This window comes from Tyto alba, unplaced genomic scaffold (genome assembly GCF_018691265.1).
Source record: "Tyto alba isolate M040663 unplaced genomic scaffold, T.alba_DEE_v4.0 Super-Scaffold_48, whole genome shotgun sequence".
Lineage (NCBI taxonomy): Eukaryota > Metazoa > Chordata > Aves > Strigiformes > Tytonidae > Tyto > Tyto alba.
In genome coordinates this window covers 4,594,816-4,610,273 of record NW_024881324.1, presented here as the reverse complement: position 1 = coordinate 4,610,273, position 15,458 = coordinate 4,594,816, and the positions used below count along the sequence as shown (strand labels likewise).

The 15,458-nt window shown below is 41.2% G+C and overlaps 1 protein-coding gene across 8 annotated transcripts in view; it reads left to right on the top strand.

The window, feature by feature from the left end:
* TNS3 (tensin 3) overlaps positions 1–15,248 on the top strand; it is a 222,796-nt gene extending 207,548 nt beyond the window's left edge. For all 8 annotated transcript variants that reach the window (XM_032998809.2, XM_042806674.1, XM_042806673.1 and 5 more), the window contains 8 exons: positions 560–691; positions 3,052–3,147; positions 5,548–5,625; positions 7,333–7,410; positions 11,916–12,084; positions 13,098–13,166; positions 13,320–13,346; positions 14,339–15,248. In XM_032998809.2, the coding sequence (XP_032854700.2) occupies positions 560–691; positions 3,052–3,147; positions 5,548–5,625; positions 7,333–7,410; positions 11,916–12,084; positions 13,098–13,166; positions 13,320–13,346; positions 14,339–14,483 (794 nt within the window). In that variant the 3' untranslated portion in view covers positions 14,484–15,248. The remainder of the gene's footprint in view (positions 1–559; positions 692–3,051; positions 3,148–5,547; positions 5,626–7,332; positions 7,411–11,915; positions 12,085–13,097; positions 13,167–13,319; positions 13,347–14,338) is intronic.
* Positions 15,249–15,458: the final 210 nt, after the last annotated feature.

Sequence of the window (15,458 nt, the reverse complement as noted above, 5' to 3'; positions counted from 1 at the left end):
CAGAGTATAGATGTAAAATATTTCAGTGCAAAGAGCAAATATCCACTTACTTCCCTTCCCTTGCTTTAAAACTAGAAGGGAGTGAGACTGCTTTGCAGGGACAGAAACTTAGTGGTGGATGAAAACAGATCTGCTCTGCCTGTTGAAGCTGCACAGGAAAAGAAAAACAGTGCTGTCTAGTCAGCCTGGGAATTGCAGAGAACTGTGATCTCTGTCCTGCTTCTGTCAGGTTGACAGAATGTAAGCAGGAATCAGCTTACTCTTGCACTGGCTGTAGAAATCCTGGTGGAACCCGCATGTCCTCCTCAATTTAAAAATCAGTAGGGATCTGTACTTGAGGCTTCTCTTGAAATAAGCACCTGCGAGATTTGCACAAGATGTTTCCACTCAGATCCCTCAAATGTGGTTGACTGTATTCTGTTCTACAGCAATGGGGACAGAGAAAAGGATCTCATTTCCTTCAGTCTCCTACCAATTACAAAATTGTACTTCTGTACTTTCTGGATGTGTGCATTGTTCTGGAACTGTGTTTCTCTCTCTTTCCTGGAATCCCTTGCAGCCATTGCTGTTCTCAAGGACAAGGAACCTGGGTCATTCATTGTTCGAGACAGTCATTCTTTCCGGGGAGCCTATGGGCTAGCAATGAAAGTTGCTACACCGCCTCCTTCTGTGCTGCAGTTAAACAAGAAAGGTGCTGTATGCCTTCTATCTATTATTTAACAAGCCGTACATAGTAGGAAGTCCTTATTACTGGGTAATAATCTGGAGGAACCTCCCCTCTTCTAGTAAGTGCAGCTTGAATTACAGGCGCCATTTGGTACCCTGTTAAATGAGACTGCATAAGATGTCCATTGTACTTTACAGTTTCAGCATGGATTGTAAATGTATGTTCATTGTTGTTGTGCATGTATTGTACCTTATCAATCTAATAGCAAACCAATGTAATCTCAGTAATGGGTCCTCCCTAGCAAACAGAAGTCTTCATCTGATCCACATACCACCATGTAAAGCTTTCTCATGGCTGCAAGGTTGAGTATTTTTGACCCCAAGGTTTTGTTTTGAAACAGTTCTACATTAGATGTAAATCTGAGAGGGCTCCCTAAGGAAAGATTACAGTTGTTTAAAAGAAGCAATGAAATAGTAGGTACTCTCCCAGCTCCAGTGCCTCCATGTGTAACTTGTGCCTGATAGTTGTGAAAGGTAAAACGAGAAGAACATGTATAAAGCATTAATCAGTGTATGGAAGCTCAGCAGCCAGTAACTAGTGTTACTGGCTCAATTTGTACTACTGCAAGGATAGTGGGGTGGTTTACATTGTTGCTGTTTTCCTTTTACAAAGCTTATTATGATTCATTAGTACATGCTGGCTGGTGAGGTAGCAACAGAGATCACAGGAAAGCAGTGAATTTTAGTGTTGTGGTTTTGTCTGGTGTTGGTTGGGTGGGTGGGTTTTTTAAGACTTCCTGCATGCTCTGGGACAAGGTTAGCAGTCCACCTCTATTACAATAACACTTTCAAATTTTGTACACATAATCTGGTGTCTTGAGATAATTTCTAATAAAAATTCGCTGTGTAATCATTTTTATTGCCAAGAAACATCAGCAGAACCACTATAATGTCTTCTTTAATGACAGCAACGGATGCACTGGGGTGGTGATAGCAACAATAAGGAGGCAAATGGAGAGTGACTGTAGGTTTTTTTTACTAATTTTTTATCATCAAACCGGTAAAATTCAGGAAGACACGGAAGTTCAAAGTCTGCTATCCTTTAAGAGCCAGTTTAGGTTGTACCACAGGCAAGTGGTAGTAGGAAGTAGTTTTAGTTGAGGCTGTAGCATTCTTCTACTTCTCACTCTGTGATATTTAGCTTTAGTTCCCACTGTTTCATCCCGGATGGCACAGATTTATCCAGTTTCCTGCAGGGCTTTTTGTTCCAGGCTTCCTCTTCCCACATACCTTTGTAGTCATTTATTTTTAATACTATGAGAGCATAACAGCAGACAGTAAGCTGTTTGAAAAGGTGATCTTTGCAATATTTGCTTGCATAGAAGTTTCTGATGTACAGATTAATGTGTTCGTCTGTATTAGCCTGAAAGTCCACCCTTGATGACGTGTTTCCTGGACTGTGGCTGATAGATCAGAGTCAAAGGGAATATTTGTGTTTGTGGCTCTTTTGTTAAGGTTTGAATGGTTGGGTAGCTTTGTCCCATTGCTATGAAATAACCCTTTAATTATTTGAAGAAAGATTCGGTTTGTAGTCAGTTGTGAAATACTGTGAACCAGTCTTTCAAGTTGTCTTAATTATATGTGTGCATATGTATGTATATGTTTAATAGAATGTTAAATCTGAAGGGAACTTTTATATGCCTCTTGGACTTGGAATCTCTTTATTACATGCAACTTAACAGTTTTGATTTGTCCTAGATTCCCAAGAGATAAAAACTGTCTTTCTGAATCTAGTGAAACCTGAGTGTTTCATGTAATTGTTTTCAGGAGCAAAGACTTAGCATAGAACTGCAAACATTTTAAAATTTAAAAATTCACAGAGGGACTTGTCATTGTTACCTTTGTGTAGCTAAATCTTCTATTGTTTTAATCCGGAAAAGTTCTGTAAGCAGAACTGTCACTAGAAATCTGAGTATTTTATCATACTTTTATTCCTTTGTCACACTGGATACAAGTTTTTCTAATGAGCAAGTGCGTCAGAATTTCTAACCCTTCGTTTTCCAACTTTCTGTTCCTGTCTATAGTTGAGACCATGCTTGGACAGTTTGGACACCAGTGTATATTTGGATGTCAGTCACTTGTGATAATAAAACCTTTTCCTCTCATGTCTAAAGTGAGCTATTTGCTTGTTTGCTTTTTGCAAGATGGCCTTTTTACTAGAGCTTGTAACCTTGCAGCAGAGCAGGTCTAATGTGTTCTTTGCATGCCGTATATAAAACATTTGGTGGTAATGTGGAAAATGCTTCATAAAGACCTGCTGATTTGTGAGACTGTTGTCTGTTCATTGCTTCTCTTCATGAGCTTTCTTTTTCTTTTTCAACGCAGTTGGAGATTTGTCAAATGAACTTGTAAGGCATTTTCTGATTGAATGCACTCACAAGGGGGTGCGCTTGAAAGGATGCCCAAATGAACCATATTTTGGTAAGTAATGTGCATCACAACAACACAGAGAATGGAAACAGTTTGCATTTGCCAGAGCTCTTTTATAGACTTGGATGGAGTGCAAATGAGAGAATACTTCGCTCAAGTCCCGATGATTTCTGTAAAAACCCAATTCTAAGGTTATAAGAGCCTCGTACACCTTTACCTTAAGTATATGTGCATGGCACTCTGTGATCAAGCTTAAAGCAGTCAAGCTTGTCTACCACTATCAGTGCTGCTGCAGACAGCTGAGCTAGCTGTCTGTTTGGGGCCTTACTGATTTAGGACCTTTGTCTTGTTTTGTGCTGTGCTACCTTTATACTGTATACTGGCTGGCTAAAATGACACCAGAGTGGGACATTCACAAAGTATATTATGATTATGCTACTTCAGCCTACCTGATATAATACAATGAGAGCGCATTACCTGTTCTGGCAAGCAGCCAAACACCTACCTGGATGCTTACTCATTGGCCCTTCTTGGTCAGGCAGGAGGGGAAAGTAGGATGCGACGGCAGGGAGCTTGCAGACAGCTTACACCATGGACAAATGAGAGTCAACCTGGGGAAAACAAAGTTAATTTTTTTGCCAATTATAATCAACGTTCAGGTAGTGAGAAACAAACCCATATATTAAAATAACACTTTTCCTTCCTCTTTTCCCAAGTTCAACTTCCCTACTTCCCCCCAGACTCCTCACCCCACCGCAGGCAGCACAGAAGGGAGTGGGGAGCATATGGTCATTACAGAACAGTTCCTCTCTGCTCTTCCATCCCTACCACTTTTTCCCCTGCTGAAATGTGGGCTTTCCCCATGGGCTGCCATCCTTCCGGAAGAAAAACTCTGCTTCAGCATGCACTCTCCACGGGCCACTCTTCCTTCAGGAAACTTTCATCTGCTCCAGTGTGAGCTCCTCCACAGGCTGCAGGGTGGGGGGATGTCAGCCTGGGTACTTGGAGCACCTTCCTCTCCTCCTCCTCCTCCTCCTCCTCCTCCTCCTCCTCCTCCTCTTCCTCTTCCTCCTCCTCCTCCATCCATGGTGTTCCCACTTCTGTGTCTCACCCTTTTTGTCCCCTTCTTGTCTCTGTGTGGCCTTTTCTGTCCCGTCTTAGCTGAGCTCTCCCAGAGGCATCCCACCCATGGTTTGGAGGTGCTCTGCAGTGGGTTGGCTGGAGCTGGCGGTGTCCAGCCTGGGGCAGCCCCTGGCCTCCTCCTGCAGAGGTCACCCTGCAGCCCTCGAACAAGTGCAAAATGACACGTCCTATTTGAGCTAAAGGTGGATTGAATTTTGTCAGTGTTTGGTGTGAGACCTCTTTCAAACCAGAATTTTTAGCTGAGGCCTACCTTGATCTTGAAGTACCTGTTTACGGCACATACTTAGCCCTACTAATCATTTCATTTGAGCCTAATCTTTCAGTGTCGTAATGTCCTAGCCTCAACACTGCTGCACAAAGTAGGTGGGCAGGCACTATAAGACAGTGAAGGACTAATAGGATCAATTGGTCTTCGCGTTTCTATAAGACCCTTGCAGAATTGGGTCATCCTTCCATTTCAAAGAAATGTTTGATGGGCTGTAAGAATGAGGTTTCTGGTTGAACTGCAATTTTTCTCAAGTGCATGATTATAATGTTCAACGTTTGTTAGTAAACGGGATTGAAGGATGGCTTTTTGTACAAACAGGCTGTTGGGTATTACACCGCCTTCTCACTCCTTAGAGTATATTCTCACATGCTACTGTCGAGGATGACTAATGATTAATTACTTTAATTAAGCCAAGTCCAAATAACAAAAGTGGCTCTGAATAGAAAAGAATAATAATTTAATAGAGAATGCTACGTACAGCACTGCCACATTGAATGGAGGAATTTGTACCTAGACCATTTTTTATCATTTTAGAAGCGCAAAATAGAGGTGCGTGTAGACAAAGCTCTGTACAGTGGAGACTAGGTGGCTAAGAGACAGAACTCCTCACTCTTTTTCTGCCTCATCACATAGCACTGACCCCTTGTGCTCTTACCACCTTCATAAGATTTACTGCATTGAATGTAGCAGAAGTTAAGAGCTTTGAAAGGAATTTACCGACTTCCACATGTTACTGGTTGTCATTTTTGTGCCTTCTCCATTTGAAGCAAAGCCATTTAGGTTAGGATTTGAGCAGGGAGAGGGAGCGTCTGATAGTGATTAATGAGTTCAAGTACATCCAACTGGGACAGTGCTGGGAAGCATGAATAAATTCAACTGAAGAACGTCTTTGCTTAGGTGCCAAGAGAATGTGTTTTTTTTTAAAGGGTGGGTGGGGAGGCCACTTGGTCTATAAAATACTTGGGAACCAACATAACTGTTAAGTGTTCTTGTTGTCTACGAAGTGAACTGTGGATGTCTTGTTACTCTTCTGACCACAGGGAGTTTGACAGCTCTGGTGTATCAGCATTCCATCACTCCACTGGCATTGCCCTGCAAGCTGCTCATCCCAGACAGAGGTATGCTTGTTAAAGTGCAGAAGAGAGATACCCAGCCAAGCTCTGCTTCCAGGTGCCAGTGTCTGAAGGCAGGTGAACATGTCACAAGTCAAGACCTAAGCAAGAATGCACAGGGAAGGAAGCTTTGTTTTAAAAGTGGTTCTTCATTACTGCTAATGTCTCTTACCCAAGCTGTAGTTGTGAGCAGACTAGTACTGTGTTATTCCAGTCATAAACATATATGCATCATGGAATTCCACACAGGAATCTATCATGTAGGAAGACTAATATACTTCTCAAACGTGAAATTATGCCTATGCATGGTTAGATGTAACCACTCAGGTCTGAATGGCAAAATGGCATTAGGGAAGGCAAGTAGGTAAAGAACAGAGGGTGCCCTGAGTGTGACACTGGCAGGAAGGAAGTAGGAACTTGAACAGGTCCAAATATTGTTTAAGCAAATGATCACAAATCCTGTGTTGCATCGTGGGACTTTAATTCTAATTTTGGTTATGATGATTTCATAAACCACTCTGAGACAAGAGCAGAATGTAGCTGTGCTTGCCCCATAATTCAGTTCTCTGTTACTCTCCCATGTGAAGTTAGCACCAGATGTATTACCGAAATGTTAAATAGCCTTGTGGTTTTCTACTGAACTCTTTAAGTCTTTGTTAAAGGCCATATGGCAGTGTTCAAACACAGCATTTGAATTATGCAGATACATTAATGGAACTATTTTAGCACAAAAACATGCTGTGGTAGATGTAACCAGATACCTCTTTATATAGCAAACCAGTGTGGTAGGTGGTCTTGTTCACCTTACCCTCCTCACCTAAAATGGAAAGCTCTTTCTGTTCTGGCAGAGGTGCAGGACTGAAACACTTGCCTTGTCCTGAATAAACATACCACAGTGAAATTTTATTTTGGATTTATTTTTGAATCTGATATGATCGTGCACTTTAAGATGATCATCTGTGGTTAATGATTCTGGATACAGTGTGTGGAGTATTTAAAGCGTATGGATAACTCTAAACATGTGAGTAGTGTCACCGTATTACTGCTGCCTTCCTCATTTGAATGTATTCGAAGACAGCATGTGTCATGTTAAATACAGCAGTAAGTGAGATCTTTTTACGTGCATTTATGTAACTGAAATAACATCCTGATGGACAGTTTTCTCACTAATTTTAACAGAAGATTGGGCGGCAAATGTTCCACTGCTACCTTAATAGCTCAGATGTTTGTTTTTTACGTAAGCATGAAGAAAGAATAATTAGGTGTCATTTTCTTAATCAAAATACAATTAATTGATCTAATCATAGAAACACAAAGTCTTTGTGCCTACATTAGTGTAAATTATATAAATAAAATGCGATAATTAAAATTGTGCTATTTAAAAAATGCTGAGGTTGTAAGGAGGGAATATAGCTATTTGTGTTGTTTTCGTATGACATGTGTGTCCCTGCAGCATGTGCTAGGTGGTTATGTCTTTCACTGTCAGGAAGTAAAGGTTGAGCATCCCTCATGCAGCGCTGGAAGCAAAAACTGATGCAGCACAAAACCCACATGAATTATTGTAGTTGCAGATACAAAATTGTTTCATGTTTCTGGCCAAGAGTTGTCCAGTAGATGAGATCACAGTTACAAAGCTAAACTCATACTTTACCATGTGCATCGATTTGTCAATTCAAGTCCAAACAAGACATGGACAGTGTTTTCTGTTTGCAGATCCCTTGGAGGAGATAGCGGAAACTTCTCCGCAGACTGCTGCAAACTCAGCAGCGGAGCTTCTCAAACAGGGTGCAGGTCTGTTAAACTTTTTCCTTGCATTTGACTCTCACCAAATTTTCTGTCTTACAGGCTGGGAGAGGCTGAAGTTTAGACTGGACTGAAGGATGTTTAAAGGGAGCAGTTAAATTTATAGTGCTGTGTAGGAGTGTAAAGGGCACTGTGAGGATGTGTACCAAGTTCTTTCTGTTTTCTGCAACCAGCTCCTAAGTTCTACAAGCCTGTGTTTGCTCTCCAGTTGTGACTCATATGAGAATATGAGGAATATGAGGTACACATAGGTTGGTTCAAGCACAGAAAGAAATTTTTAAGTGGTGACACTGCTTTCATAACTGAACTTAGAGAAAATATTTTCAACCTGTGCTTGCTGAGGTTCATGAACTATGTCTGAGGTCTGCAAAAGGCAACTGAGGAAAGTGCTCAGTAGGGTGAAATTCTCAGCATAAGGGTCAACAGTACCACTGGAAAATGCTTACTGTCCCATCAGTCTGAAAAAAAAAAAAAAAAAAAAAATTGTCCTGTGTTTCACTTGATGCAGCATGTCGTTAGGAAGTGTCCAGTGTCTTTTCCATTGGATGGTGTTTTATGGATTCTCATGTATACTGCAGCACCCATTCTGGCAAGTTAGGTTGTCTTACTGCGAGCTTATTAATGTGACAGAAGAACCCTGACAAGGTTACCTCCAAATGATGTGATGCTACACATTGATACTGTCTGCATCGCTCTCAAGTAGAAGTGTTTGCAGCAGCTTTGTAGAGACGTGCTCTGCTTCTCCTCTGCTTGCTTTGTGTGCAGCTGACCCAGAGACAGCTAGTGAAATTGGCTTTCTGAGAAAGTGTGGTGATGTCCAGACGCACTGTTTAACTACAAGTACCCCTCTGTAGTCGGAAGGCTGCCTGTAGTGGAAATGCAGCCACCATGTTATTCCCCTGTACAGTCGGCATGCCCTGGGGACCCTGGCCGTGCCTGCCCATCACCCCTGGTTTTCAGGCTGCTAGGAATTCTCCCCAGGATCCAGGATCTATCTGTCCACCCAGTTAGTCCCATTAGAGCAGCAGAATATGGTGCATTTGCCACGCTCCCCTGAGTTTAGCCTACCACTGGAGCCACAAGCAAAAGTCCTGTGGCCAAGCATGCCTGTAATAAAAATGCTGCCTCATTGTCCTCACCCATTTTAGGGCACTTCTGATGGGAGCAGTTGCCAAGCTGATCAGCTCTGTGGAGAGAAAATGTTGCTCCTTGCTTGTGCAGCAGTCTGCTTTGACTTAAAAATTTGAAGTACTGCTGCGAGTGCTGTAATGAGGCAGGAATGTGTGGCTGAGGCGGTGGCAGGCCTTGGCGAGGCTGCGCAAGGAGCGGGCATGTGTTAAGCCTTTCTGTCTGCCAGTGCTGGTGGTGTTTGTTGTGGCCAATAGGGGGGAAAAAAAAAAACAAGGAGAATTCATTTCTTGGTAAAACTTTTTCCTCTTGAAAACCCAGCAAAGGGGGCATGTGTTGTGTTTTGAGAAATGTTGGTTTCTCCTCGCTCAGGCAATGCTTTTCAAAGAAAAAGAATTCTTACTTCATTTGAGGCAGTAATCAGATAACTCTTTATGGGGGCTGACACATCATGGATCATTTGGGGAACGTAGTACTTCCCCTGTTTTGTTGGTTTTGCGTTTGTTTTTTAACAAGGGTTTGGGACCTGAATAGACAGATTATCTAGGAATGATTCTCAAAGGGTTTTTTTGCCTTGTCACATCATGTCCCACCAATTTTCTATGTTTTGGAGGTCTTTCTTCAGTCATAGAGACGTTCAAGTTATGGAGTTCAACACTGCAGTACAAACCCAAAATAATTTGTTTCTTTTTCCAGCTATCTGAGCTTGTGTGAGCACCTGCAGTTTAGTCAAAGCAGATGCACTTTTCCCCTGCCCTGCTTTATCACCCATCTTTCTCCCACTCCACAAATAAAAAAAAATGAAGATGTGTTCTCTTAGAATGATCATTTTTTGTAGCAGTCTGAAAAACATAATGAGCATTTCTAGTCATTACCTAAATGCAGAAGCCGACCAGAAATCCTTTGCTTCCTAGAGAGTGACAACTGAAGACTAGAAACTATACAGATAGGTGGTTTTTCCCTAGGACAGACCTTGCTTTATTAACCTTCCTGTTCAGCAGGAAAATCTTCTGCCCCAAATAAACCCTAGTCCTTCATATCTGTTTCCACTAAAACAGTCAAGGGACTGAGCATTCTGAACAAAGCACGTTCCCAGCTCTAAAACCAGCAAGGGTTACTCGAAATGGCCACGCTGTGTAGCTGTTGGTGGTAGCGTGGATGTGACTACAGAAGCCCACCTGTGGATGACGAGGGCAGCTGCATTGCACAAGACACAGATGTCTTCCTTTTGTTTTCGCCTTGAGTATGGTTTCTGTGGGATTGCTGTCATCCGATACCCCATCAGACCATGCATGATGTTCATAAATGAGAAATCTTTCAGTCTTTCTCATTACCTTTCCTTTCGTCTCCTTTTTTAAGCTGACATTTTTGTGCTTTCCAACACTTTTGAAGAAGGTTTCATTTATTATTTTTTGTGCTGCAGAAGTAATCTACTGTATTTGGTGGCTGCTTTTGAGCTATCACATTGAGAGCAGTCTAGGCAAAATGCTAGGCTATTGAATTGAGAAACAAAACCTGAACACAGTCTGACACCAGGGCAATGTGTCACAAAAGAGGGACGGAAACCCTTCACCTGGGTCTCAGAAGTTTCATGACTGTGAAACAAGGCAAGCTTCCCGTGGTTGGGAAGGGCTCACAGGATAATGAAGATTTCTAGATCAGCACCAAACATGCACAGTAATGATGTGAGAAGAAGTGGGCTTATGGTTTGGAATGTCATTTACAGTTTTGGGTAGACATGACAGCTGCTCAACGAGGAAGGCCTCTGAACTTGGCATTCATCATCTTAAATTCCTCTCTGCATGAATCGTATAGTAATTGATTGATACAAAGTTTATTGAAGCTATCACGCCAATGCACAAGTATGTTTGGGAAATTTTACACTTACTAGTCAAATAAATCAAATCTCTGAATCCCTTCTTTTACTGACAGACTCTGGAGCTTGAAGTTACTGGGCTGATTATCATGCTGGGATCAAACTTTGGCTTCTGCAGTCTTTAACTGTACAGTTGCTTGTTTGTTTTGAAAGTGCCAATGTCTAACTGTTTATTTTATGTAGATAGTCATAGGAGAAAGCTTTAGTCAGATTACAAAATAGCCATGTGAAAAGAGAAGTTATTAGATTTAATCTTTGCTTTCATAGTAAGTTGGGAAGCTGAACTAAACTCCTAAACAAATTAAATGTTAGCATGGTAATTTGAATGTGTCAGCTGCCAGAGTTGTAAATTCTATCCTGGATACCTACACAAATGTTTTTACCAAAACACCAAGTCTGTTGGTACCAGTGTTTAGTACAGATGTCTTTAATCATTCTTGCTTGTGCTGTAGGAGTAAGACTAAGAGGGCTTTTCCGTTTAAAAAATGTTCTTAATCTGCTTGTAAATTTGACTTTATACCACAGTCCCAAAGTATTTAAGCGTGTGAATAATTCTATTACTACTGTATAATGTTATAGGGCAGTTAGTTACCCTGTAGTACTATGTTGTATTATATACAGTGCTATAGCACTACTATATAACGCTATATAATATTAGTACTTTTTTCCTAGTGCTCGCTGCAGTTTTGATATGAGACCAGGTAAAAAAAATTAACTGTCTGGTAGCCTTAGAAACCAATGAGCTTCCATTGTGTAGAGATATTTCAGAAGCTACTAATATCTCTAGGAGAGAAATAGGGCTTTTAAAAATAAGTGAATGCTGAGATAAAGAATAGACCTAAAAATACTTAAGTCAGTGTTTTTTCTCAATGTGGAAGTGTTTTGTTTGCTGTAAAATTGCTAAATGTATAAAACACAATGGAACTAATGAGAAGTGAGCTTTGCAGCAACCCTCAATTCTTTATGGGATGAAAACATTCTTGTCTGGCCAAACAAGTCAGTGCTTTCCTATGAATATAGTTTAAATACCAGATGAAAGTGTAAAATGCGTGTATGCTACAAAAATGTGTATTTTCTTACTGGCTGCTGTAATTGAAATTAAAATCAAAATATCATGATTCTTTCCCTTCAGGAATGCCTTTGCTGTAGTAGTATCTTTGAGTGGCCTCTTTCTCTACTGCTGTCTTGTATTTATTGAAATTTCAGGATCTGTGGGTAATAAACAAGCACAGTAATTGGCTTAAACATAAAAGTATTAAAAACAAAGAGATGGCAAAAGGCCTGTGACCTCCGAAAGTACAGCCTTAAGCTATGAAGCATCAGTGGGACGAGGTGAGGCACGCTTAGAAGGTTCAGTAGTTTGCTGCCAGTCTTCCCTGTTTGCTTTACGAAGGTGGAAAATTTACATTTTGTTTAGTTTTGTTCAGAAGATACCCACTGGCTTGCTGTTGGGTGATGACCTCTCAGTCTTTCCCCTGTTTCATTCCAGCGTGTAACGTTTGGTACCTGAATTCAGTGGAGATGGAGTCCCTCACGGGCTACCAGGCAGTACAGAAAGCCTTGAGCCTGACGCTGGTGCAAGACCCTTCTCCCACCTCAACTGTTGTCCATTTCAAGGTGTCTGCACAGGGAATCACGCTGACGGATAATCAAAGAAAGTAAGCGAAAGAGGGATGGGAAGAGGATGGCTGGCCTTGTCCCCAGCTAGTGTTGGCTGCTGTTGGTGTGATTTTCCTAGTTATGTTCTGCAGTCTGTGACTCAGAGGATAATAGAATTGTCTACAGAATGACGGTGATAGTGTCTGGTGTCTGCAGCACTGGAGAATGAATGTTTTAAGCTATGGACATTACTCCACATGGCAGCTTTTACCTCTGCAAGGTCACTTTGTCATGGCCTTCTTCTCATTGCTGTTAATTCCTATGTAAAGGGAAAGTAATGGCTTTGCCATCATTTGATATTCAACCTATTACGTAAAATAATTTATCTTCACGGTATCTTACACCAGTATCCCTGAGCAGAGTTGGCCTGAGCAGACGCTTTGTGTCTCCAGTGTTTGAAATAGTGCTTTAGATAGCCTGTAAAATGCGGCGATAAAAAGTTAATTTTTATTTACATTTTACTCAACGCTATTAAGGCTACACAAAGTCTTTAGATTTGAAAACCGACAATAGCAAAGGAGGGACGACAGGAGTTCATTATAGGTTTAAAAAAAAAGTGCCAGACTTCTTAATTCCATGGGGTCTGCAAGTGTTTATAGCAGATGAAGGACAAAACCTTAAACTATAATGTCTAGAAGTACTTAGATTTTGAACCCTAGTGTAATCAAATTATTCCAAGTTCCAAAAAGTTGCATTTCCCACTGACACAGTATCTAAATGGCCAGTTTTTAGAAAAAATACTTTACATACTTCTAGTTAGTTTACTTAGCTTGAGGGTCAGTTTTCTTTTGGTTCAAAAACTTGCTGTTACTATTCTAAACGTGGATTTATTTCCTTGGAGCAGTTCAGGTGGCTTTCAAAGGTACTCAGAGAAAAAAGAATATATTATCATTATTAAATTTATATTAAATATAATTTATTTTTCAGATCTGTTTTTTCTTTAAAATCTTAAGCATCTTAACTGTTGTTGTTAATAAGACAACTAAAAGTTGTTTTATTTCTTCTTATCCAGACTCTTTTTTCGGCGACATTATCCAGTCAACACTGTTATCTTCTGTGCTTTGGATCCACAGGACAGAAAGTAAGGAAGATAAGCAGTATTTGTAATATGTTTCTGTATTGTTGATCTGCAAAAAAACCTAACATAGTTTCCATTTTTATTTCTCCATTTGGTTTTTTTTTTTTTTTTTGTTGTTTTTTGTTTTTTTAAACCACTTTCTTAATGGACAACAAGATGGATGAAAGATGGCCTTTCTGCAAAGTAAGTGGACACCTATCTGAGTCTCTTAACTGAATGTTTTATTACAGTGATCAGTTTCTTAGAGTTCTAAATCATCTTTGTCAGAGATGCAGATAAAAGACAAATGTCTCTCTGCCCACTGTAATTAGACTTCAGTTACTTCATCTGCACCTCTGCAAGTCAGGGCCTAATTAAGTGATGGTTGGATGTCTGGAGCCAGAGCTAGCATGATTTATTTATGTTACAGGTCTGTGATTTGACTAAAGTTTCAGAAATGAAAACAGAGCCATTTGCTACTCAGTTTTCAGTTCCACTTGTCCAGCAAAACTAACACAAGCATACTTGTCTGACTTAGACTGATAGCTTTAAAAAAAAAAAAAAAAAAAAATCCCCCACATGGCACACAGATGAAAACACTCCTGGTGATACTGGTGTGTGGCATAATTATATAATTACCAGTGGATTGCAAAGTGTTTTCTTTCGAAGGCAAACATTGTTGTTCCCCTTTCACCAAAAGGAAAAACCTAAACAGTGCAGGCGCTGGTTTCTGGAAAGAAACAAATAGATGGGTTAAGTCCTGTTCTCAGTACTCCGTCCCCTGAGGTGTGTGACCCTCAAAACCTCTGTGCAGGCAGCTCCTGACGCCCCACGCCCCCCAGGGGAGGTAAGAGAGCAGCAGCGTTGAATCAGATTAAAGATACCTCCGGGGTCAGCAGCACGTCTCTGACTGCAAAGGGTACAGGGTGCAGTATAGACAGGGCAGAGGGGAGGGAGGTGCAGTACAGACAGAGCAAAAGGAAGGAGACGGTCTCCCTCCCTGACTTGGTCCTTCCCAGGCGCTCGGGGGCTCCCGAGCTGGCGGGGGCATCCGGACCGCGGCCGCCCAGGCCCGTGTCCAGCAGAGCAGGTGGAGTCCGATTGGCGCTTTCGGTTTCTGCGGTACCTTTTTTTGCTTTGTGAAAGGAGGCAATGCCTGACTGTTCTCTGATGCCCGGTGGTGGTTGCCCTTGCAGAGTGTTCGGGTTCGTCGCCAGGAAGCAAGGCAGTGCCACGGACAATGTGTGCCACCTCTTCGCAGAGCACGATCCAGAGCAGCCTGCCAGCGCCATTGTGAACTTTGTGTCCAAGGTCATGATCGGGTCCCAGAAGAAGATCTGATGCTTTTCCATCCTTGACTCAGAGCTCTTCACTGAAGGAAAGCACTGTGAGAGGGAGAAAGCCTGTTCAGCAGCAACGCCTGAACCTTGTCATTCCCAAGAAGGAAAGCAGAGGATGGTCTGTCTGCATGGTGTTCGCAAGAGTTCAGCCTTTTCTGTGAAGATTCCTCTGACTTAATGAAGCATCATTTCTGTGTTTGTATATCAAAGGACAAAACAAAAGAAGCTGGGTGCCACCCAAACCCGTGTAGCCCATACCTGAATGAAGCATAAATGAAAAACTTTTCTCCTGAAGTGTTTCTAATATATTTTCACATGCTGTCTCTCATCATTTATTGGAGCAGAAATACTCACTAGGCTGTGCTACTTTCTTGTGCCGAAAATGTTTTGTATAACCTTCACAAAGACACTTGCCATAGTTGCATCAATGGTAGCTATAGGCCTTGTAAACATGCTCATAGGAGAATGATGGTCTGAGGAAGACTGTTTGCTCTTCCCTTCATCTTTATGTGCTGAGTGATGGGAACTGAATGGAGAAAGGGGAAGATACATGTGAAGAGAAGGTTTGTGCAAGTTGCTTTCTGGTAAGAAAGGAGCGGCAGAGTGGAATATTCAGGGAGACTGCTCTGTATCTACTGTTAAGAAGGCTGGGCTGTTCTCATTTGAAAAATTTTAAATGGGGGAGAGGTGGCAGAACAAAAAAAAAAAAAGGTTGTATGGAAATCTATTCTGTAATTGGGTTTTTTTGTATTATTATTTTTTTATACAAAGAACTAAGCAGGGAAGATTCTGTATTTTAATAGTTACAGGATAAAAATGAGGGAAAAGCAAAGAAGAAAATTTTATAATTTGTATATTTTTACCTGTGCCAGATTATTTATAGTAGATCTCAGATCCTGATTTGTCATACGGATATTCTTAAACTAGACCATTGTTGAGCTTTGCCTCTTTAGCACTGTTTTGCATAAATAGAAGT